The sequence below is a fragment of the Lepisma saccharinum genome, chromosome 20 (genome assembly GCF_977018435.1).
Source record: "Lepisma saccharinum chromosome 20, izLepSacc3.1, whole genome shotgun sequence".
Classification (NCBI taxonomy): Eukaryota; Metazoa; Arthropoda; class Insecta; order Zygentoma; family Lepismatidae; genus Lepisma; species Lepisma saccharinum.
The window spans coordinates 25,459,961-25,484,531 of NC_139248.1; the positions used below are offsets into that span (position 1 = coordinate 25,459,961).

The 24,571-nt window shown below is 39.4% G+C and overlaps 3 protein-coding genes across 3 annotated transcripts; all 3 read right to left on the bottom strand.

The window, feature by feature from the left end:
• Positions 1-1,898: 1,898 nt before the first annotated feature.
• LOC146003396 (glutamate receptor 1-like) lies at positions 1,899-3,851 on the bottom strand. The gene has a single exon (XM_083141678.1). The coding sequence runs from the start codon at positions 3,849-3,851 to the stop codon at positions 1,899-1,901; it is 1,953 nt and encodes a 650-aa protein (XP_082997804.1).
• An 8,176-nt stretch (positions 3,852-12,027) lies between these two features.
• On the bottom strand, positions 12,028-13,980 carry LOC146003397 (glutamate receptor 1-like). The gene has a single exon (XM_083141680.1). It carries the CDS (start codon positions 13,978-13,980, stop codon positions 12,028-12,030), a length of 1,953 nt encoding a protein of 650 aa, XP_082997806.1.
• Positions 13,981-22,154: 8,174 nt separating this feature from the next.
• On the bottom strand, positions 22,155-24,107 carry LOC146003398 (putative glutamate receptor). The gene has a single exon (XM_083141681.1). The coding sequence runs from the start codon at positions 24,105-24,107 to the stop codon at positions 22,155-22,157; it is 1,953 nt and encodes a 650-aa protein (XP_082997807.1).
• Positions 24,108-24,571: the final 464 nt, after the last annotated feature.

Below are 24,571 nucleotides of genomic sequence, written 5' to 3' on the forward strand. Positions count from 1 at the left end.
GAATGTCAGCCACTTTCCCTTGAATCTTGAGCTGGTGCAGCCAAGAAGATGGCCATTGTGGCTGAAGCCCCATCCACCGCAAACTACAAACCTGAACAATTAAACAGTTCCTCACAAGACGGTATTTTTTTTTCAATATCTGTCTATGTATTTAAAACCTAATTGTTTTCTTGTATCAGGCAACAAATGCGAAAGATCATGCACTACATACATGGCTGCATAAAGCGTCCCCCTCCCCTCCTCCAAGAAAGAGTCCTGATTGCGCCACTGCGTTGACGTCTAGAAAATATTTCCAGTTTATCAGAGATTGAGACCATCCTGATTTATTTTCAAGAAGCTACTACACTGATACATAAGTCGATGACCAAAAAAGTGGTGGGGTACAATTTTATTTCTTGTACAACTATTGGGGAGGGAACTAGCTAACTATTGTACGTGCGTCCTCCTCTGACATTATCAATAGTATATGCGCTACAGTATTTTCGATAACTTTTGTCACATAGGAGCCACCAATGTTTTATTTGCGGAGGGCACAGAAAACTGCGATACGCCAAGGCTAATTTCATTACGTCTGTACAACACATTTTTGCTTCATACTGTACAATATGATTCTACAATGGATCAACAAAATATTTTGAAAATAAACAATAGATAATAGCTATGTTTAATGAATTTATTCCTTCAACCTGTAGCGTTCTGATCATATCACAAAAAAATTATAGCAGTGTGACGTCATTGGTCTATTACCAGCCATAAGGAAGAGATTTTTCTAGGGTATCTGAAGCTGTTTATGGGCTGACACAAATTGAATGGGAAATTGTCCCCCTTATGGCTATTGGCAGTGAAGAAATCAGCTATTGAACACTTATTGTTATGTCTGTGGTGATGCGGTGCTACCCAAAGACGATGAAGAGAACAAGACACCTCGATTATCGAATACCCCATATATCGAAGGGTATCACATGTGCAGTGCTTTCATTTCTCGTCAAGCGCAAAACTACTTCCAAGTAGTCCAAAGTAGGCTGCTTACGATTGGCTCTATCTAACCTTATAAATGTGATTGGTTTGTACACTTTTTTCTTCAAATGGTGTCTACGGGAGAGGTGGTTAATATCGCCATTGCTGCGCTTACTTACGTCGTATGTTAACACGCATGGCAGATTGACAATTTCATGTTTCTTTTGCTTGAAACGTGTTTCAAAACAGCTCGAAACAAATGCCTTACAATAACAGGACTTCCGGACGAGAACGAGTCCATTCATCCATTCTTCTCGAAGATTTATTAGCAATGTATTTGCACGAAGGAAGAACAACGCTTAACAGAGACATCTGTTGGGCTACTGCTAAACTACTAGACTGCTGCATAGGATGCTTCTGGAGGCCGGTTGAGGAGTCTTGTTCTCCACCGTCTTTGATGCTACAAGAAGAGAATTAACCGAGCACAACCAGAACCACCATCTTCGTCGAATTCACTTCTTGACAGTTTGCAAGGCTGTAGGAATTCGACAAATACAAGCACAAAACTAGATATTAATACAGAGGAGTCGTCACACGTATTTGAGTTAAGAATCAATTTAAACAGTTAACATCTAGGCTTATCCTCCTACATCACTCAAACTTATGACACGTGTATTGCTCTTAATTTTGCACTCGTTTTTAATTAACCCTTGAGGATAGGCAAGATTTATCACACAACCAGTTTGCGTTACTTTTGTTAATGAAGCATGTATCAAGCAGGTGTCCTCACGTGATATCTGATACCAGAAACCGTAGCCAATCACGCGCGACTGAGGGAATTCTGGGTACCCATAATTCCTTCGGCAGCGTCAGTTTGTGCTGTGATGCCGTACAGGTTGGACGCGTGTTCCTAAAGTCCGATGTTAAGACTCCCCGAACGCTTAACTCTGTAGTTGTGCATTTAGCATTGCTTCAAGCGTTTTCAACCTTCGACAATTACGACTTTGCTCCTTTGCCCTCGTGTCTTCTCCAAATCGTTTCCGGTTCAACCACTCAAAGAGAAACACAAGAACTGACACTACCTCACCAGCCATCAGCAGTAAGAATGCACCAGCAACGTGCAAGAGCTTTATCGGCCGTGGCTTTCCCGTGTCTTGATCTCTGAATGTGAAGGGAAGGAAGAGTTTTCTGTCCATGAACTCACGAAACGTCTCCTTGTCCCATTGAACAACAACACCGGAATCACGGAGCCACATAATAACGCCGTTGAACTTTTCAGCAACAGGAGAAGCTCTTTCGTACATGACACTCACATGGAAGTTCATGACGTCATCTTTCATGAGGTACAGTTCGCTGAGAATGCTCTCGGGAAGGTCTATGGTGCAGATGTGCTTATAGTAGTACCTTTCCACCAACATAGCCATCTTGTGGTCTCTCACAAGGCGCAGAACCTCGTCTAAATCCGTCATTTCGAAATATCTGTCCTCAATTTTCTTAATATGTTCGTCATTGGTGCCGTAGAAGAAGGCAACCCAGGACAAGTCCCGAATCCCGTATCTCAGTCCTGAGTCTGCAAAGTCCTCCAAGGTGTCTATTGCTTTCTCGAAGAGAGGAAAGGTCAAGAACGATACGAGGTTGCAATTGTAAGCAGTGATCAACAACATAGATGCAATGGACAGCCAAATAATCATCATTCTCACTGAAGACAGAGTTGGCTCTGCAACACTCAGACCCACGAGAATACTGACAGAATTCATCAGCTGATAAATGTAGCTAGAATCCTCGGCTCTCTCCTGAACAGAAAGGAGCTTCAATATAATCCAGTGTAAAACGTAAAGAACGACGGACATGGCAAGACAGTAAAAGAAAATGGCGATCCACATTGACGTCGTAAACGGATTCAAGACGGACGATAGGTTTTCTCTGAGTCTTGGCTTCGGGGTGAGAAACGTTATGCCTGATTGTGCATAGTCTACAGACAGATCCATGATGACATTATGAAATTCTGTGATGTAGGCGCAAGGTATCCCAGCATGCACTTCTCCCTTGAAGACAGACCCAACCACACCAACTGATGAACCGTTTTCTAACACTGCACCGAAACCATAATTGTCAATTTTGACATTCCAGGTGAAGTTGTGTTTAATTGCAACTTCGCGAGCTACCCTGAAATCCCTTCCTTCAATTAGATCTCCTTGCACTATGGTCACGTGACTGTGATCCACGAATCCCAAGCCCATGGACAACCCACCCAGGTTATCCAGTTTGTCTTCGACCTCAAAACGATCCGACAGCTTCTCCTTCCAAGTTGCCACAGTCAGCAACTTTCCTGGATATAAATTATTGGCCACCTCAAATGTGTATAGTTTGTATGTGAATACTTCACGCATCTCATCAATTTGCTCTCTTGTTAAGATGAACGTATAAGGAGAGAATTTCAAAAAGTCTCTGTCGATTCCATGAACTAGATGTTCGTGACCTTCTGCCAAAACAATCAGATATTTCCTGATTTCCCTTTGAAATGCACGCCGAATCGCACTGTAGAGGTTTTTAGTGATTGTACCAATTTCTAGAGTTGCTATTACAAAATGTCTACAACCCAAATCCATATTCCTAATGAACAAATTGTCCTCGACATTGATTTCGAGTACACGAGAGGCTTGAATCCATGCCACGGACCCGTTTTGAAATGTGTAGCCACTTCCATTTTGCAAAGGGGAGTCGGCATCTTCAATCACAACTACGCAATAGTCGCTCCAGAAGTATTCTCTGATTACGGCTTCAATGTTTTTTTCAAAATTCCGATCTGCTTTTGTAGTAATAGACGAGATGTAGTTAAGTACTGCTCCTCCATGTTGGACCATAGAGATGAGGAAAAGAAGTTGCGGTCTCATTCCCACAACTAGAAAAGTCAATAAACTATATGTAAGAATGTTACAGATATGTTCAATAATAATAATTTATTAATTATTATTTATTAATTATAATTTTTAAATAATAATAATTATTATTATTCAATGGTAATTATTATATTACTGCAGTTAGCAGCGACAACACAACTTCCGATTATTAGTTTTTAGGCTATGGTTACCAATTAAACTACAAGTTTTATGTCTCTACTATTCTAGGGTTTCCAGATATTTCATGAAAAAGGACGGGACACTTATTTTTCAAGGATACGATGCACAATACGTATTTCTTCTAACGGAACGTGTTATACCTCGTATTGAAGCTTGACTACTGCTTATATCTTCTATGAGAAAATTAGGGTAAGGAAACTTGTATTTAAGGTGCTTTTCATACTAAATGACGTTAACTTTTATAATGCAATTTTCTAGTATTATCACTCATTGTGACATCTAATTGCCTGAGGAGTTTCGTTGTGTGCGCAGAACACCAAGTCAGCAGAGTTTAGTCGCCCTCATAATTAGATTCTCTGCAATGCATCTAAGAGTTTCTTGTTATGGAATATGTACACAGTGGGTTAAACTTCTCCAATACGAGTGAAAACAGAAAATAGTTAGGCAAGGTTGACTCAACGGTTCATGTCGTTGAAATAAGGAACAAAAGGCTGTCCCGAAGACTTTTGTCGGGACAACGGTGCGCTTTAACGAAAAACGGGACGTTCCCGTATTTTACGGGATGTCTGGCTGATTCCAAAGAAATAACATAGGGTGGAATTAGCTAAAAGTTTGCTCCAACCAGGAATTAAATACTACAGAAATTATTTTTTGTAGGAATGTCCCCCAATGTTAGGACAACTCAAATCCAAAATGCCAAAGAATGGAAGCTTGGGGAAATCATTCTACATACGAGGATCGGTCGATAATTATCTGCACTTTTGCTTTTTCTTTGGGTTGGCCCCACTTGTTTCTCCGCGGGCATGTCAATGGAGTGTACATTGGTAATTTATTTAATTAATTTAGTGACCAAGGAAATAGAGAAGAAAGGTGAAGAAGACACAATGAACTGGAATGGGGGACTGAAGATAAGCAAAGAATGGAAGAAGGTGTTAGAAAGAGTGGAAAGGACAAGAGAGAAAGAGGAGAGAAGAAGGAAAAAGAGCGTGAGATAAAGAGTTCAACTAATTCTAGATGAAAGAAAATATGTTTAGCCTTTTAGGTGAAAGTACAGTTGACAAGGGAAAGCCACCGGCTAGAATGTTCCAGAACAACTTTCTAATAGTCTGGAGGGGAGTAATGTTTGTGTATATATATATATATTGTCCTGTTTTTGTACCTTGTTACATTTGTACTTGGTGCAGAGTCTGAAGAAGACCTTGCTAGAAGGTTGAAACGTTACGTTTAGTTTATAAAATAAATTTCTGCCTTGGTCACCATATTGAGTTTTTCATATCATGGAAACAAGGCTTAAGAGCCCGTATCACCGCTGGTGATGATACCTAAAAAATAGGTTCTTGCATCGACCTTCTGTGCTCGAACAGTCAAGTGTGTGGCATTTAAATTTTACTGAGTTAAAGATCAAATATGAAGTTAGTTATGTCGCGCAGCCTTTTTTTAAATATATTATTTATTACGTAGTTTTCCTGATCTCAATTTCGTAAAATTCACTTGCTCGCCAATTGTATGTAATAACTTAAATCAACATTTTAAAGCGCAAGAAAGCTTCAACTGTTCTTCTACAGCAAAGAAATGAAACTGATCTTACATAATTTTCTTTAGAATATCTGTAGTTTGTCGACGTACAGAGCAATGTATGTAAATTTTAACTTCGACTTTTCTCAGCTGGTCGCGCTAGCCGTTTCCCCTTCTGTACCGCTCGCGCTCAACCCCGCCCCCCTCCACAATCATCCGCCGTCCCTTTTTTCTTTCACAATCAGCCAGTCTTCCAAGAAAACCGCATGCTGAGAGCTAGGAAAAGAAAAAAGAATGCAGGGAAAGGTTTTGGGGGAGAATCAATGGTTTGGGCGATGCTTGTAAACAGTTCTTCACTACGCTATATCCTAATACTAAATCACGATGGGGTTGTAGTGCAATGACAACAGTGAAGAACGGGGGATTTCCCCAGTATATTGTTCACAAATGGGAAGGGCTGGTTGCACAGACTCAAGTACACCTTTACAAAAGGTTTGCCTGCAAAAAGAAAAATTGTGCCAAATTATAACTTTTTTTTTGTGAGAACACAAAAGTTCATTACCAAGGGATTTTTTTTAGGGGGAAGGTGACTTTACTCAAAGTTTTTAGGTAAATATTGTGTAAATTCTATCTGGTGGTGGATTATCAACCAGCCACGCAAATGAATAACTTTTTAGCTGTCGATCATAAATAAGTTCAATGAACGTTCATTGTCAGTTTGAGATATTTCTGAGGGTCAATGGTAAAAAATACTTGATGATGTGTTATGGAAATAGTGCTATTTTTAAACATTTTGAACGTCCGTTCAACTTAATTTCGAATTTGGCTCCTTTCATGATTTGTAAGTAGGGGCATAAAATATATTTACTTAATACTTTACTAAGTTATTTTATCACCAATTACATATATATATATATATATTTTACAGTCAGAACCAAGGAGGTCACAACATAAGATAGTTCTGTGTCATCATATACAAAAATACTTTTAGGCATAGGTCTTATGTAAAATAAAATACATTAATTATATGTTGTTTTTTTCTCTTCAAAAGACATTATTTAGTTGAATAATATGACAGACTTACTATTGATAATGACCATACAAAACACACCATAAAAATTTCATTCACTTTCAACTTTCTGGGGCCGGCCACCGTGGGGGAGTGGTTAGCACATCGCGCTACGACGCCAGGGGTCCCGGGTTCGAATTCCGGCTTGGCCGCGGATGTTTGTGAGTGTCCATTCATCAATTTCATCATATCATCACTTATTCCCTTCTTCGCAAATTGGCCAAAAGTGGCACAAAAAGCGAATTAAAATAAAGCAAATCAATCAACTTTCTGGATATACGACAAATAACACTATTTCTGTATAAGGAATTTTAGGCGTGCTCAGATCCTCCGATTATGGGGAGCAAGGGCCTTGATAAGAGTTCAGCTGCGAAATAAAGTCTTCATTCCATCTCACTGTTTTTATTACATTGATGGGAACAAAACAGGGTCGTGTGTGTCCCGACGTACCTGAAATCACTTTATTAGATGAATTTCAACTTCAGTGGCACCATTGTTCTCTGCTGGCGTTTTATTTTCCATCTCTGCCGTTCAAAGACTAATGTACGTATAAACGTGGTTTAGTACCGCAAATTCAAAAGAACTACACATAATTTATTCATGTGCAATATATGGGCAATTTATTCTGCAGACACATACAGATAATACAACTAAAGAATAAAATATGTGGAGGTGTTAATAAGAAATTTGCTAGTGGGAGAGTCCAATTACATAGGAAGTAATACACTACCCTTTCCTTACGTAGTTACTTGGAACTTTCGTAGGTTTGAAAATAGTATATACTTGTATTTCTATAAAAGCATAATGTTGTTTAAGAACTGTTATTAGATTCCTCTGCACTAAATTTCTAAGTGAGGCTATTAAGGGGCAACTTCTCCCTTCCCCCCCCCCCCCATTTACTCATCGTATGCAAAGAGTGTGAATACTTTTTTGCTGAAATGGGAAAATGAACTACAGCAAGAAACTAATAAAATACGTCTGTTTTTATGAACAGCTGCAGAATTATCTACAAACTTGTTGAAATTCACAGTTTTGCTAGCTTGTACTCATTGGACGAAATACATACAGCCAGGGACGGTGCTACAAGGAGGTTAGGGGGGATGAAACCCCAACAACAGATCTAAGCTCCCTGTAGCCCCCAGATTTTTATAGTACGGTAGACGCCTTTCGATCGAAAATTAAAGAAGTAGAAGCTATCTTACGTAATATTTTCCATTATAAAACTTCCCTTAGGGCAAGGCCATTGCAATGTTCAAGTACATTTCCTGCTTTTATAAGATCGCAAGATTATTACAACGTGTTGTACGTAAAATCGTGGTTGGAGGTGGCAGCTGCAGATCTGTATGGATCAACAACGGACATTGATTATTTAATACGTACTAAGTAATTGTTAAATCACAAGTCTCCAAACTTGCCAAAAAAAATTTGCAGATACTCTGCTGCCTATCTGGTAGGTGGATGTGTTCAGTGGCTGTGGGATTGCTGTTTGGTTGTTGGAGGGTCAAACGATGATAATACGATGCCTACGAAGTTAAATGATAACAATTATTATCCTATGTAAATCATGTCACTATTTTTGGAACGAGTGTTAAAAATTAATTTTTATAAGTTGGAGGATGTTACCAATTGTGTTGTGAAGGTAACACTGAGAGAACAAACATATTTTCAGTGCAAATTCACCTAGGAGACAAAAGCATTGACTATCAATATCATTGACATAAATCAATGGATACAGTTGCAGCTCTCGCACTGGGCAGATGTGATTAGTAGTGAAAATAACTACCAATAGTTTTATATATGTTTCACATCTGATTCTTCTCCATGGAATAGAAATTGGCCACTCGGCATAAATTATTTTCCAACGTCATAAATAATAATTTATTAACATGAAGACCTAGGCTTACAAGGAATAAAACTGCCCAAGCTTGCTGATTTTTGCACTAAATTGCAATGTTTAGTTGCACAAAGGCTAATCGGGACAAAACCTACAGCCTATAGTGGAATCCGAGCCACTTAATTAAATGTCCCTAACCGTGGATCGAACTCGTGACCCGTCGATTACAAAGCATAATTATTACCGCTAACCGAGGCGGGAAAGTTCACTTATAATCTTTCTAATTATTAACATTTAAGAGTTAGTTTCTTTAGTCTTTTTAATTCCTTAATGTCGTATTTTTGCCTCTCGGATGTTTTCAATAACGATGTAAGGATTGAGAAAACATCGCTGACAATTATGTTCATTGCAAATACTCGAATGAGAAACTACAATCAGAAAAGCTGCCCCCCGTGGCGTGGCGGAGTGATTCAGTTCTTTTTCACATGCATGCTCGGATCCGGAGAGAGAGTTCGCAACTATGAATAAGAGGAGTGTACAGTTAACAGAATGAAGCAAATCTGGAAACTAGTAAGCTGCGTGAAAACTGACATACGTATATTTCAGGATAACTATGATAGATATGAACAAGAAACTGTATTAGCCTTATCTGCGGATGTTTGAAAAGTCCTGTAGTAAATTCACAAATTCGTCGTTCCGGTTCAATATGAGTAATATGCATTGGCTGTAAATAGTTTTAATTGTATAAAAAATGCTAAAAGTACACATTTTACTAACAACACGACTTTCCCAATGATTCCAAATGGCTAACTTGGATTGATATTCATGTGCATTAGCACTGGCCTCCGTGATGAAGTGGTTAGCACATCCGGGAGTTCGAATCCCGGCATGGATGCTCTTTGTGGGTGTCCGTTCATCAGTTTCATCATACAATTCATCCTCAGGCGGAGCACAAAGCACGACGCCTTAGGTTGTAAGACACGTTTTTATTATGTTAAGAAAAGAAAGAACATCAAAATCATCTCACTTAGGATAATCCACCAACTGCAGAAAACACAAAAGAATGTTTTGTACTGGCTCCAGTGCTTTCCCGAGTTGTTTACACAAGGAGAGTGCCTCGCATTATCCTACTCGCTCCAGCTAATCGCCTGTCTACTCGACCAGGCTTAAGAAAATCATGCAGTTTTATACAAAATCTAGACATTCCAGTTCCGAGCACAGCCGAAGCAGGCTCGAAGCCCACCCGATCTCAAATCGGTCACGTTGCCGCTATGGATGATGGTAAACCATTGCCTGTAATTCCGAGTCGGACGTCGTTAGAAGCTTTCTCTTTGCTCGATTTTCTACTTCATTTATTCTTTACATTCTCATGTGTAAGGTATGTGTTATATATAGACGCATTCTTCGAAATCTCATCTTTACATTGATGTAGGATGCGCTTCACAATTTTGCTTCATAACTGCTGTCACAATTCTTAAAGCTAACCCTTCCGATGGAAAATTCAGAGGCTCGGGATAGGAAAAAAGCACGTGCTATATTTGTTTGGACTCATGACGCCACACAAATATGTTCCATTGACCTTGTGATCTTGGATCAATATTGGAGGTCCAGTTCAACCTCCACAACTGAAATAGTAAGTTTGCTTAAATATATTAGCCACTATTAGTAGGGTGAATGTCAGCCACTTTCCCTTGAATCTTGAGCTGGTGCAGCCAAGAAGATGGCCATTGTGGCTGAAGCCCCATCCACCGCAAACTACAAACCTGAACAATTAAACAGTTCCTCACAAGACGGTATTTTTTTTTTCAATATCTGTCTATGTATTTAAAACCTAATTGTTTTCTTGTATCAGGCAACAAATGCGAAAGATCATGCACTACATACATGGCTGCATAAAGGGTCCCCCTCCCCTCCTCCAAGAAAGAGTCCTGATTGCGCCACTGCGTTGACGTCTAGAAAATATTTCCAGTTTATCAGAGATTGAGACCATCCTGATTTATTTTCAAGAAGCTACTACACTGATACATAAGTCGATGACCAAAAAAGTGGTGGGGTACAATTTTATTTCTTGTACAACTATTGGGGAGGGAACTAGCTAACTATTGTACGTGCGTCCTCCTCTGACATTATCAATAGTATATGCGCTACAGTATTTTCGATAACTTTTGTCACATAGGAGCCACCAATGTTTTATTTGCGGAGGGCACAGAAAACTGCGATACGCCAAGGCTAATTTCATTACGTCTGTACAACACATTTTTGCTTCATACTGTACAATATGATTCTACAATGGATCAACAAAATATTTTGAAAATAAACAATAGATAATAGCTATGTTTAATGAATTTATTCCTTCAACCTGTAGCGTTCTGATCATATCACAAAAAAAATTATAGCAGTGTGACGTCATTGGTCTATTACCAGCCATAAGGAAGAGATTTTTCTAGGGTATCTGAAGCTGTTTATGGGCTGACACAAATTGAATGGGAAATTGTCCCCCTTATGGCTATTGGCAGTGAAGAAATCAGCTATTGAACACTTATTGTTATGTCTGTGGTGATGCGGTGCTACCCAAAGACGATGAAGAGAACAAGACACCTCGATTATCGAATACCCCATATATCGAAGGGTATCACATGTGCAGTGCTTTCATTTCTCGTCAAGCGCAAAACTACTTCCAAGTAGTCCAAAGTAGGCTGCTTACGATTGGCTCTATCTAACCTTATAAATGTGATTGGTTTGTACACTTTTTTCTTCAAATGGTGTCTACGGGAGAGGTGGTTAATATCGCCATTGCTGCGCTTACTTACGTCGTATGTTAACACGCATGGCAGATTGACAATTTCATGTTTCTTTTGCTTGAAACGTGTTTCAAAACAGCTCGAAACAAATGCCTTACAATAACAGGACTTCCGGACGAGAACGAGTCCATTCATCCATTCTTCTCGAAGATTTATTAGCAATGTATTTGCACGAAGGAAGAACAACGCTTAACAGAGACATCTGTTGGGCTACTGCTAAACTACTAGACTGCTGCATAGGATGCTTCTGGAGGCCGGTTGAGGAGTCTTGTTCTCCACCGTCTTTGATGCTACAAGAAGAGAATTAACCGAGCACAACCAGAACCACCATCTTCGTCGAATTCACTTCTTGACAGTTTGCAAGGCTGTAGGAATTCGACAAATACAAGCACAAAACTAGATATTAATACAGAGGAGTCGTCACACGTATTTGAGTTAAGAATCAATTTAAACAGTTAACATCTAGGCTTATCCTCCTACATCACTCAAACTTATGACACGTGTATTGCTCTTAATTTTGCACTCGTTTTTAATTAACCCTTGAGGATAGGCAAGATTTATCACACAACCAGTTTGCGTTACTTTTGTTAATGAAGCATGTATCAAGCAGGTGTCCTCACGTGATATCTGATACCAGAAACCGTAGCCAATCACGCGCGACTGAGGGAATTCTGGGTACCCATAATTCCTTCGGCAGCGTCAGTTTGTGCTGTGATGCCGTACAGGTTGGACGCGTGTTCCTAAAGTCCGATGTTAAGACTCCCCGAACGCTTAACTCTGTAGTTGTGCATTTAGCATTGCTTCAAGCGTTTTCAACCTTCGACAATTACGACTTTGCTCCTTTGCCCTCGTGTCTTCTCCAAATCGTTTCCGGTTCAACCACTCAAAGAGAAACACAAGAACTGACACTACCTCACCAGCCATCAGCAGTAAGAATGCACCAGCAACGTGCAAGAGCTTTATCGGCCGTGGCTTTCCCGTGTCTTGATCTCTGAATGTGAAGGGAAGGAAGAGTTTTCTGTCCATGAACTCACGAAACGTCTCCTTGTCCCATTGAACAACAACACCGGAATCACGGAGCCACATAATAACGCCGTTGAACTTTTCAGCAACAGGAGAAGCTCTTTCGTACATGACACTCACATGGAAGTTCATGACGTCATCTTTCATGAGGTACAGTTCGCTGAGAATGCTCTCGGGAAGGTCTATGGTGCAGATGTGCTTATAGTAGTACCTTTCCACCAACATAGCCATCTTGTGGTCTCTCACAAGGCGCAGAACCTCGTCTAAATCCGTCATTTCGAAATATCTGTCCTCAATTTTCTTAATATGTTCGTCATTGGTGCCGTAGAAGACGGCAACCCAGGACAAGTCCCGAATCCCGTATCTCAGTCCTGAGTCTGCAAAGTCCTCCAAGGTGTCTATTGCTTTCTCGAAGAGAGGAAAGGTCAAGAACGATACGAGGTTGCAATTGTAAGCAGTGATCAACAACATAGATGCAATGGACAGCCAAATAATCATCATTCTCACTGAAGACAGAGTTGGCTCTGCAACACTCAGACCCACGAGAATACTGACAGAATTCATCAGCTGATAAATGTAGCTAGAATCCTCGGCTCTCTCCTGAACAGAAAGGAGCTTCAATATAATCCAGTGTAAAACGTAAAGAACGACGGACATGGCAAGACAGTAAAAGAAAATGGCGATCCACATTGACGTCGTAAACGGATTCAAGACGGACGATAGGTTTTCTCTGAGTCTTGGCTTCGGGGTGAGAAACGTTATGCCTGATTGTGCATAGTCTACAGACAGTTCCATGATGACATTATGAAATTCTGTGATGTAGGCGCAAGGTATCCCAGCATGCACTTCTCCCTTGAAGACAGACCCAACCACACCAACTGATGAACCGTTTTCTAACACTGCACCGAAACCATAATTGTCAATTTTGACATTCCAGGTGAAGTTGTGTTTAATTGCAACTTCGCGAGCTACCCTGAAATCCCTTCCTTCAATTAGATCTCCTTGCACTATGGTCACGTGACTGTGATCCACGAATCCCAAGCCCATGGACAACCCACCCAGGTTATCCAGTTTGTCTTCGACCTCAAAACGATCCGACAGCTTCTCCTTCCAAGTTGCCACAGTCAGCAACTTTCCTGGATATAAATTATTGGCCACCTCAAATGTGTATAGTTTGTATGTGAATACTTCACGCATCTCATCAATTTGCTCTCTTGTTAAGATGAACGTATAAGGAGAGAATTTCAAAAAGTCTCTGTCGATTCCATGAACTAGATGTTCGTGACCTTCTGCCAAAACAATCAGATATTTCCTGATTTCCCTTTGAAATGCACGCCGAATCGCACTGTAGAGGTTTTTAGTGATTGTACCAATTTCTAGAGTTGCTATTACAAAATGTCTACAACCCAAATCCATATTCCTAATGAACAAATTGTCCTCGACATTGATTTCGAGTACACGAGAGGCTTGAATCCATGCCACGGACCCGTTTTGAAATGTGTAGCCACTTCCATTTTGCAAAGGGGAGTCGGCATCTTCAATCACAACTACGCAATAGTCGCTCCAGAAGTATTCTCTGATTACGGCTTCAATGTTTTTTTCAAAATTCCGATCTGCTTTTGTAGTAATAGACGAGATGTAGTTAAGTACTGCTCCTCCATGTTGGACCATAGAGATGAGGAAAAGAAGTTGCAGTCTCATTCCCACAACTAGAAAAGTCAATAAACTATATGTAAGAATGTTACAGATATGTTCAATAATAATAATTTATTAATTATTATTTATTAATTATAATTTTTAAATAATAATAATTATTATTATTCAATGGTAATTATTATATTACTGCAGTTAGCAGCGACAACACAACTTCCGATTATTAGTTTTTAGGCTATGGTTACCAATTAAACTACAACTTTTATGTCTCTACTATTCTAGGGTTTCCAGATATTTCATGAAAAAGGACGGGACACTTATTTTTCAAGGATACGATGCACAATACGTATTTCTTCTAACGGAACGTGTTATACCTCGTATTGAAGCTTGACTACTGCTTATATCTTCTATGAGAAAATTAGGGTAAGGAAACTTGTATTTAAGGTGCTTTTCATACTAAATGACGTTAACTTTTATAATGCAATTTTCTAGTATTATCACTCATTGTGACATCTAATTGCCTGAGGAGTTTCGTTGTGTGCGCAGAACACCAAGTCAGCAGAGTTTAGTCGCCCTCATAATTAGATTCTCTGCAATGCATCTAAGAGTTTCTTGTTATGGAATATGTACACAGTGGGTTAAACTTCTCCAATACGAGTGAAAACAGAAAATAGTTAGGCAAGGTTGACTCAACGGTTCATATCGTTGAAATAAGGAACAAAAGGCTGTCCCGAAGACTTTTGTCGGGACAACGGTGCGCTTTAACGAAAAACGGGACGTTCCCGTATTTTACGGGATGTCTGGCTGATTCCAAAGAAATAACATAGGGTGGAATTAGCTAAAAGTTTGCTCCAACCAGGAATTAAATACTACAGAAATTATTTTTTGTAGGAATGTCCCCCAATGTTAGGACAACTCAAATCCAAAATGCCAAAGAATGGAAGCTTGGGGAAATCATTCTACATACGAGGATCGGTCGATAATTATCTGCACTTTTGCTTTTTCTTTGGGTTGGCCCCACTTGTTTCTCCGCGGGCATGTCAATGGAGTGTACATTGGTAATTTATTTAATTAATTTAGTGACCAAGGAAATAGAGAAGAAAGGTGAAGAAGACACAATGAACTGGAATGGGGGACTGAAGATAAGCAAAGAATGGAAGAAGGTGTTAGAAAGAGTGGAAAGGACAAGAGAGAAAGAGGAGAGAAGAAGGAAAAAGAGCGTGAGATAAAGAGTTCAACTAATTCTAGATGAAAGAAAATATGTTTAGCCTTTTAGGTGAAAGTACAGTTGACAAGGGAAAGCCACCGGCTAGAATGTTCCAGAACAACTTTCTAATAGTCTGGAGGGGAGTAATGTTTGTGTATATATATATATTGTCCTGTTTTTGTACCTTGTTACATTTGTACTTGGTGCAGAGTCTGAAGAAGACCTTGCTAGAAGGTTGAAACGTTACGTTTAGTTTATAAAATAAATTTCTGCCTTGGTCACCATATTGAGTTTTTCATATCATGGAAACAAGGCTTAAGAGCCCGTATCACCGCTGGTGATGATACCTAAAAAATAGGTTCTTGCATCGACCTTCTGTGCTCGAACAGTCAAGTGTGTGGCATTTAAATTTTACTGAGTTAAAGATCAAATATGAAGTTAGTTATGTCGCGCAGCCTTTTTTTAAATATATTATTTATTACGTAGTTTTCCTGATCTCAATTTCGTAAAATTCACTTGCTCGCCAATTGTATGTAATAACTTAAATCAACATTTTAAAGCGCAAGAAAGCTTCAACTGTTCTTCTACAGCAAAGAAATGAAACTGATCTTACATAATTTTCTTTAGAATATCTGTAGTTTGTCGACGTACAGAGCAATGTATGTAAATTTTAACTTCGACTTTTCTCAGCTGGTCGCGCTAGCCGTTTCCCCCTCTGTACCGCTCGCGCTCAACCCCGCCCCCCTCCACAATCATCCGCCGTCCCTTTTTTCTTTCACAATCAGCCAGTCTTCCAAGAAAACCGCATGCTGAGAGCTAGGAAAAGAAAAAAGAATGCAGGGAAAGGTTTTGGGGGAGAATCAATGGTTTGGGCGATGCTTGTAAACAGTTCTTCACTACGCTATATCCTAATACTAAATCACGATGGGGTTGTAGTGCAATGACAACAGTGAAGAACGGGGGATTTCCCCAGTATATTGTTCACAAATGGGAAGGGCTGGTTGCACAGACTCAAGTACACCTTTACAAAAGGTTTGCCTGCAAAAAGAAAAATTGTGCCAAATTATAACTTTTTTTTTGTGAGAACACAAAAGTTCATTACCAAGGGATTTTTTTTAGGGGGAAGGTGACTTTACTCAAAGTTTTTAGGTAAATATTGTGTAAATTCTATCTGGTGGTGGATTATCAACCAGCCACGCAAATGAATAACTTTTTAGCTGTCGATCATAAATAAGTTCAATGAACGTTCATTGTCAGTTTGAGATATTTCTGAGGGTCAATGGTAAAAAATACTTGATGATGTGTTATGGAAATAGTGCTATTTTTAAACATTTTGAACGTCCGTTCAACTTAATTTCGAATTTGGCTCCTTTCATGATTTGTAAGTAGGGGCATAAAATATATTTACTTAATACTTTACTAAGTTATTTTATCACCAATTACATATATATATATATATATTTTACAGTCAGAACCAAGGAGGTCACAACATAAGATAGTTCTGTGTCATCATATACAAAAATACTTTTAGGCATAGGTCTTATGTAAAATAAAATACATTAATTATATGTTGTTTTTTTCTCTTCAAAAGACATTATTTAGTTGAATAATATGACAGACTTACTATTGATAATGACCATACAAAACACACCATAAAAATTTCATTCACTTTCAACTTTCTGGGGCCGGCCACCGTGGGGGAGTGGTTAGCACATCGCGCTACGACGCCAGGGGTCCCGGGTTCGAATTCCGGCTTGGCCGCGGATGTTTGTGAGTGTCCATTCATCAATTTCATCATATCATCACTTATTCCCTTCTTCGCAAATTGGCCAAAAGTGTCACAAAAAGCGAATTAAAATAAAGCAAATCAATCAACTTTCTGGATATACGACAAATAACACTATTTCTGTATAAGGAATTTTAGGCGTGCTCAGATCCTCCGATTATGGGGAGCAAGGGCCTTGATAAGAGTTCAGCTGCGAAATAAAGTCTTCATTCCATCTCACTGTTTTTATTACATTGATGGGAACAAAACAGGGTCGTGTGTGTCCCGACGTACCTGAAATCACTTTATTAGATGAATTTCAACTTCAGTGGCACCATTGTTCTCTGCTGGCGTTTTATTTTCCATCTCTGCCGTTCAAAGACTAATGTACGTATAAACGTGGTTTAGTACCGCAAATTCAAAAGAACTACACATAATTTATTCATGTGCAATATATGGGCAATTTATTCTGCAGACACATACAGATAATACAACTAAAGAATAAAATATGTGGAGGTGTTAATAAGAAATTTGCTAGTGGGAGAGTCCAATTACATAGGAAGTAATACACTACCCTTTCCTTACGTAGTTACTTGGAACTTTCGTAGGTTTGAAAATAGTATATACTTGTATTTCTATAAAAGCATAATGTTGTTTAAGAACTGTTATTAGATTCCTCTGCACTAAATTTCTAAGTGAGGCTATTAAGGGGCAACTTCTCCCTTCCCCCCCCCCCCCCATTTACTCATCGTATGCAAAGAGTGTGAATACTTTTTTGCTGAAATGGGAAAATGAACTACAGCAAGAAACTAATAAAATACGTCTGTTTTTATGAACAGCTGCAGAATTATCTACAAACTTGTTGAAATTCACAGTTTTGCTAGCTTGTACTCATTGGACGAAATACATACAGCCAGGGACGGTGCTACAAGGAGGTTAGGGGGGATGAAACCCCAACAACAGATCTAAGCTCCCTGTAGCCCCCAGATTTTTATAGTACGGTAGACGCCTTTCGATCGAAAATTAAAGAAGTAGAAGCTATCTTACGTAATATTTTCCATTATAAAACTTCCCTTAGGGCAAGGCCATTGCAATGTTCAAGTACATTTCCTGCTTTTATAAGATCGCAAGATTATTACAACGTGTTGTACGTAAAATCGTGGTTGGAGGTGGCAGCTGCAGATCTGTATGGATCAACAACGGACATTGATTATTTAATACGTACTAAGTAATTGTTAAATCACAAGTCTCCAAACTTGCCAAAAAAAATTTGCAGATACTCTGCTGCCTATCTGGTAGGTGGATGTGTTCAGTGGCTGTGGGATTGCTGTTTGGTTGTTGGAGGGTCAAACGATGATAATACGATGCCTACGAAGTTAAATGATAACAATTATTATCCTATGTAAATCATGTCACTATTTTTGGAACGAGTGTTAAAAATTAATTTTTATAAGTTGGAGGATGTTACCAATTGTGTTGTGAAGGTAACACTGAGAGAACAAACATATTTTCAGTGCAAATTCACCTAGGAGACAAAAGCATTGACTATCAATATCATTGACATAAATCAATGGATACAGTTGCAGCTCTCGCACTGGGCAGATGTGATTAGTAGTGAAAATAACTACCAATAGTTTTATATATGTTTCACATCTGATTCTTCTCCATGGAATAGAAATTGGCCACTCGGCATAAATTATTTTCCAACGTCATAAATAATAATTTATTAACATGAAGACCTAGGCTTACAAGGAATAAAACTGCCCAAGCTTGCTGATTTTTGCACTAAATTGCAATGTTTAGTTGCACAAAGGCTAATCGGGACAAAACCTACAGCCTATAGTGGAATCCGAGCCACTTAATTAAATGTCCCTAACCGTGGATCGAACTCGTGACCCGTCGATTACAAAGCATAATTATTACCGCTAACCGAGGCGGGAAAGTTCACTTATAATATTTCTAATTATTAACATTTAAGAGTTAGTTTCTTTAGTCTTTTTAATTCCTTAATGTCGTATTTTTGCCTCTCGGATGTTTTCAATAACGATGTAAGGATTGAGAAAACATCGCTGACAATTATGTTCATTGCAAATACTCGAATGAGAAACTACAATCAGAAAAGCTGCCCCCCGTGGCGTGGCGGAGTGATTCAGTTCTTTTTCACATGCATGCTCGGATCCGGAGAGAGAGTTCGCAACTATGAATAAGAGGAGTGTACAGTTAACAGAATGAAGCAAATCTGGAAACTAGTAAGCTGCGTGAAAACTGACATACGTATATTTCAGGATAACTATGATAGATATGAACAAGAAACTGTATTAGCCTTATCTGCGGATGTTTGAAAAGTCCTGTAGTAAATTCACAAATTCGTCGTTCCGGTTCAATATGAGTAATATGCATTGGCTGTAAATAGTTTTAATTGTATAAAAAATGCTAAAAGTACACATTTTACTAACAACACGACTTTCCCAATGATTCCAAATGGCTAACTTGGATTGATATTCATGTGCATTAGCACTGGCCTCCGTGATGAAGTGGTTAGCACATCCGGGAGTTCGAATCCCGGCATGGATGCTCTTTGTGGGTGTCCGTTCATCAGTTTCATCATACAATTCATCCTCAGGCGGAGCACAAAGCACGACGCCTTAGGTTGTAAGACACGTTTTTATTATGTTAAGAAAAGAAAGAACATCAAAATCATCTCACTTAGGATAATCCACCAACTGCAGAAAACACAAAAGAATGTTTTGTACTGGCTCCAGTGCTTTCCCGAGTTGTTTACACAAGGAGAGTGCCTCGCATTATCCTACTCGCTCAAGCTAATCGCCTGTCTACTCGACCAGGCTTAAGAAAATCATGCAGTTTTATACAAAATCTAGACATTCCAGTTCCGAGCACAGCCGAAGCAGGCTCGAAGCCCACCCGATCTCAAATCGGTCACGTTGCCGCTATGGATGATGGTAAACCATTGCCTGTAATTCCGAGTCGGACGTCGTTAGAAGCTTTCTCTTTGCTCGATTTTCTACTTCATTTATTCTTTACATTCTCATGTGTAAGGTATGTGTTATATATAGACGCATTCTTCGAAATCTCATCTTTACATTGATGTAGGATGCGCTTCACAATTTTGCTTCATAACTGCTGTCACAATTCTTAAAGCTAACCCTTCCGATGGAAAATTCAGAGGCTCGGGATAGGAAAAAAGCACGTGCTATATTTGTTTGGACTCATGACGCCACACAAATATGTTCCATTGACCTTGTGATCTTGGATCAATATTGGAGGTCCAGTTCAACCTCCACAACTGAAATAGTAAGTTTGCTTAAATATATTAGCCACTATTAGTAGGGTGAATGTCAGCCACTTTCCCTTGAATCTTGAGCTGGTGCAGCCAAGAAGATGGCCATTGTGGCTGAAGCCCCATCCACCGCAAACTACAAACCTGAACAATTAAACAGTTCCTCACAAGACGGTATTTTTTTTTTCAATATCTGTCTATGTATTTAAAACCTAATTGTTTTCTTGTATCAGGCAACAAATGCGAAAGATCATGCACTACATACATGGCTGCATAAAGCGTCCCCCTCCCCTCCTCCAAGAAAGAGTCCTGATTGCGCCACTGCGTTGACGTCTAGAAAATATTTCCAGTTTATCAGAGATTGAGACCATCCTGATTTATTTTCAAGAAGCTACTACACTGATACATAAGTCGATGACCAAAAAAGTGGTGGGGTACAATTTTATTTCTTGTACAACTATTGGGGAGGGAACTAGCTAACTATTGTACGTGCGTCCTCCTCTGACATTATCAATAGTATATGCGCTACAGTATTTTCGATAACTTTTGTCACATAGGAGCCACCAATGTTTTATTTGCGGAGGGCACAGAAAACTGCGATACGCCAAGGCTAATTTCATTACGTCTGTACAACACATTTTTGCTTCATACTGTACAATATGATTCTACAATGGATCAACAAAATATTTTGAAAATAAACAATAGATAATAGCTATGTTTAATGAATTTATTCCTTCAACCTGTAGCGTTCTGATCATATCACAAAAAAATTATAGCAGTGTGACGTCATTGGTCTATTACCAGCCATAAGGAAGAGATTTTTCTAGGGTATCTGAAGCTGTTTATGGGCTGACACAAATTGAATGGGAAATTGTCCCCCTTATGGCTATTGGCAGTGAAGAAATCAGCTATTGAACACTTATTGTTATGTCTGTGGTGATGCGGTGCTACCCAAAGACGATGAAGAGAACAAGACACCTCGATTATCGAATACCCCATATATCGAAGGGTATCACATGTGCAGTGCTTTCATTTCTCGTCAAGCGCAAAACTTCTTCCAAGTAGTCCAAAGTAGGCTGCTTACGATTGGCTCTATCTAACCTTATAAATGTGATTGGTTTGTACACTTTTTTCTTCAAATGGTGTCTACGGGAGAGGTGGTTAATATCGCCATTGCTGCGCTTACTTACGTCGTATGTTAACACGCATGGCAGATTGACAATTTCATGTTTCTTTTGCTTGAAACGTGTTTCAAAACAGCTCGAAACAAATGCCTTACAATAACAGGACTTCCGGACGAGAACGAGTCCATTCATCCATTCTTCTCGAAGATTTATTAGCAATGTATTTGCACGAAGGAAGAACAACGCTTAACAGAGACATCTGTTGGGCTACTGCTAAACTACTAGACTGCTGCATAGGATGCTTCTGGAGGCCGGTTGAGGAGTCTTGTTCTCCACCGTCTTTGATGCTACAAGAAGAGAATTAACCGAGCACAACCAGAACCACCATCTTCGTCGAATTCACTTCTTGACAGTTTGCAAGGCTGTAGGAATTCGACAAATACAAGCACAAAACTAGATATTAATACAGAGGAGTCGTCACACGTATTTGAGTTAAGAATCAATTTAAACAGTTAACATCTAGGCTTATCCTCCTACATCACTCAAACTTATGACACGTGTATTGCTCTTAATTTTGCACTCGTTTTTAATTAACCCTTGAGGATAGGCAAGATTTATCACACAACCAGTTTGCGTTACTTTTGTTAATGAAGCATGTATCAAGCAGGTGTCCTCACGTGATATCTGATACCAGAAACCGTAGCCAATCACGCGCGACTGAGGGAATTCTGGGTACCCATAATTCCTTCGGCAGCGTCAGTTTGTGCTGTGATGCCGTACAGGTTGGACGCGTGTTCCTAAAGTCCGATGTTAAGACTCCCCGAACGCTTAACTCTGTAGTTGTGCATTTAGCATTGCTTCAAGCGTTTTCAACCTTCGACAATTACGACTTTGCTCCTTTGCCCTCGTGTCTTCTCCAAATCGTTTCCGGTTCAACCACTCAAAGAGAAACACAAGAACTGACACTACCTCACCAGCCATCAGCAGTAAGAATGCACCAGCAACGTGCAAGAGCTTTATCGGCCGTGGCTTTCCCGTGTCTTGATCTCTGAATGTGAAGGGAAGGAAGAGTTTTCTGTCCATGAACTCACGAAACGTCTCCTTGTCCCATTGAACAACAACACCGGAATCACGGAGCCACATAATAACGCCGTTGAACTTTTCAGCAACAGGAGAAGCTCTTTCGTACATGACACTCACATGGAAGTTCATGACGTCATCTTTCATGAGGTACAGTTCGCTGAGAATGCTCTCGGGAAGGTCTATGATGCAGATGTGCTTATAGTAGTACCTTTCCACCAACATAGCCATCTTGTGGTCTCTCACAAGGCGCAGAACCTCGTCTAAATCCGTCATTTCGAAATATCTGTCCTCAATTTTCTTAATATGTTCGTCATTGGTGCCGTAGAAGACGGCAACCCAGGACAAGTCCCGAATCCCGTATCTCAGTCCTGAGTCTGCAAAGTCCTCCAAGGTTTCTATTGCTTTCTCGAAGAGAGGAAAGGTCAAGAACGATACGAGGTTGCAATTGTAAGCAGTGATCAACAACATAGATGCAATGGACAGCCAAATAATCATCATTCTCACTGAAGACAGAGTTGGCTCTGCAACACTCAGACCCACGAGAATACTGACAGAATTCATCAGCTGATAAATGTAGCTAGAATCCTCGGCTCTCTCCTGAACAGAAAGGAGCTTCAATATAATCCAGTGTAAAACGTAAAGAACGACGGACATGGCAAGACAGTAAAAGAAAATGGCGATCCACATTGACGTCGTAAACGGATTCAAGACGGACGATAGGTTTTCTCTGAGTCTTGGCTTCGGGGTGAGAAACGTTATGCCTGATTGTGCATAGTCTACAGACAGTTCCATGATGACATTATGAAATTCTGTGATGTAGGCGCAAGGTATCCCAGCATGCACTTCTCCCTTGAAGACAGACCCAACCACACCAACTGATGAACCGTTTTCTAACACTGCACCGAAACCATAATTGTCAATTTTGACATTCCAGGTGAAGTTGTGTTTAATTGCAACTTCGCGAGCTACCCTGAAATCCCTTCCTTCAATTAGATCTCCTTGCACTATGGTCACGTGACTGTGATCCACGAATCCCAAGCCCATGGACAACCCACCCAGGTTATCCAGTTTGTCTTCGACCTCAAAACGATCCGACAGCTTCTCCTTCCAAGTTGCCACAGTCAGCAACTTTCCTGGATATAAATTATTGGCCACCTCAAATGTGTATAGTTTGTATGTGAATACTTCACGCATCTCATCAATTTGCTCTCTTGTTAAGATGAACGTATAAGGAGAGAATTTCAAAAAGTCTCTGTCGATTCCATGAACTAGATGTTCGTGACCTTCTGCCAAAACAATCAGATATTTCCTGATTTCCCTTTGAAATGCACGCCGAATCGCACTGTAGAGGTTTTTAGTGATTGTACCAATTTCTAGAGTTGCTATTACAAAATGTCTACAACCCAAATCCATATTCCTAATGAACAAATTGTCCTCGACATTGATTTCGAGTACACGAGAGGCTTGAATCCATGCCACGGACCCGTTTTGAAATGTGTAGCCACTTCCATTTTGCAAAGGGGAGTCGGCATCTTCAATCACAACTACGCAATAGTCGCTCCAGAAGTATTCTCTGATTACGGCTTCAATGTTTTTTTCAAAATTCCGATCTGCTTTTGTAGTAATAGACGAGATGTAGTTAAGTACTGCTCCTCCATGTTGGACCATAGAGATGAGGAAAAGAAGTTGCAGTCTCATTCCCACAACTAGAAAAGTCAATAAACTATATGTAAGAATGTTACAGATATGTTCAATAATAATAATTTATTAATTATTATTTATTAATTATAATTTATAAATAATAATAATTATTATTATTCAATGGTAATTATTATATTACTGCAGTTAGCAGCGACAACACAACTTCCGATTATTAGTTTTTAGGCTATGGTTACCAATTAAACTACAACTTTTATGTCTCTACTATTCTAGGGTTTCCAGATATTTCATGAAAAAGGACGGGGCACTTATTTTTCAAGGATACGATGCACAATACGTATTTCTTCTAACGGAACGTGTTATACCTCGTATTGAAGCTTGACTACTGCTTATATCTTCTATGAGAAAATTAGGGTAAGGAAACTTGTATTTAAGGTGCTTTTCATACTAAATGACGTTAACTTTTATAATGCAATTTTCTAGTATTATCACTCATTGTGACA